We start from the raw sequence: 801 nt of genomic DNA on the forward strand, positions 1-801 counted from the left end.
TCTTCTTCTTCTTCCTCCTCCTCCTCCTCGCAGACCCCCCTGGCTTTCTCCCCGGACCACGTCGCCTGCGTGTGCGAGGCGCTGCAGCAAGGTGGGAACCTGGACCGCCTGGCCAGGTTCCTGTGGTCTTTGCCCCCGAGCGATCTGCTACGTGGCAACGAGAGCCTGATGAAAGCCCGGGCGCTGGTGGCTTTCCACCAGGGCATCTACGCCGAACTCTACAGCATCCTGGAAAGCCACAACTTCGACTCCTCCAACCACCCCCTCCTGCCGGAGCTCTGGTACAAGGCTCGTTACACCGAGGCGGAGCGAGCCCGGGGCAGACCCCTGGGGGCGGTGGACAAGTACAGGCTGCGGAGGAAATACCCTCTGCCCCGGACGATTTGGGACGGCGAGGAGACGGTTTACTGCTTCAAGGAGAAGTCCCGGAACGCCCTGAAGGAGCTCTACAAGCAGAACCGGTACCCCTCGCCGGCTGAGAAGCGCAACCTGGCCAAGATCACCGGGCTGTCCCTCACCCAGGTCAGCAACTGGTTCAAGAACCGCAGGCAGCGGGACCGCAACCCTTCCGAGACCCAGTCCAAAAGGTGAGGGCAAACTTTCCTCCCCGCCCCCCTTCTCCCGCCCGTGCCTTCCCTCTCCCGGCTCTTTCTTCCCTTGCAAACATGGCGCTTACCTTCGCTGCGCCTCGTCCTCCCCTCCTTCCCCCCTCCTCCTCGCTCCCAGCTCACACCCACCCGCCCGGGGCACGCAGGCATGCGAGGCACCGCGGGGAAACTTCCCGGCCCCCGCCGCCACCCC

At 65.2% G+C, this 801-nt stretch overlaps 1 protein-coding gene across 1 annotated transcript; it reads left to right on the forward strand.

Annotated features, from left to right (window-relative positions):
* Nucleotides 1-24: 24 nt before the first annotated feature.
* On the forward strand, nt 25-587 carry LOC104457663 (homeobox protein SIX4-like; the record flags this gene model as incomplete). The annotated part of the gene is made up of 1 exon (XM_010073629.1): nt 25-587. A coding segment is annotated over one exon (563 nt), but the record flags the coding sequence as incomplete, so codon positions are not given.
* Nucleotides 588-801: the final 214 nt, after the last annotated feature.

Source organism: Pterocles gutturalis, unplaced genomic scaffold (genome assembly GCF_000699245.1).
Source record: "Pterocles gutturalis isolate BGI_N339 unplaced genomic scaffold, ASM69924v1 scaffold28262, whole genome shotgun sequence".
Lineage (NCBI taxonomy): Eukaryota > Metazoa > Chordata > Aves > Pterocliformes > Pteroclidae > Pterocles > Pterocles gutturalis.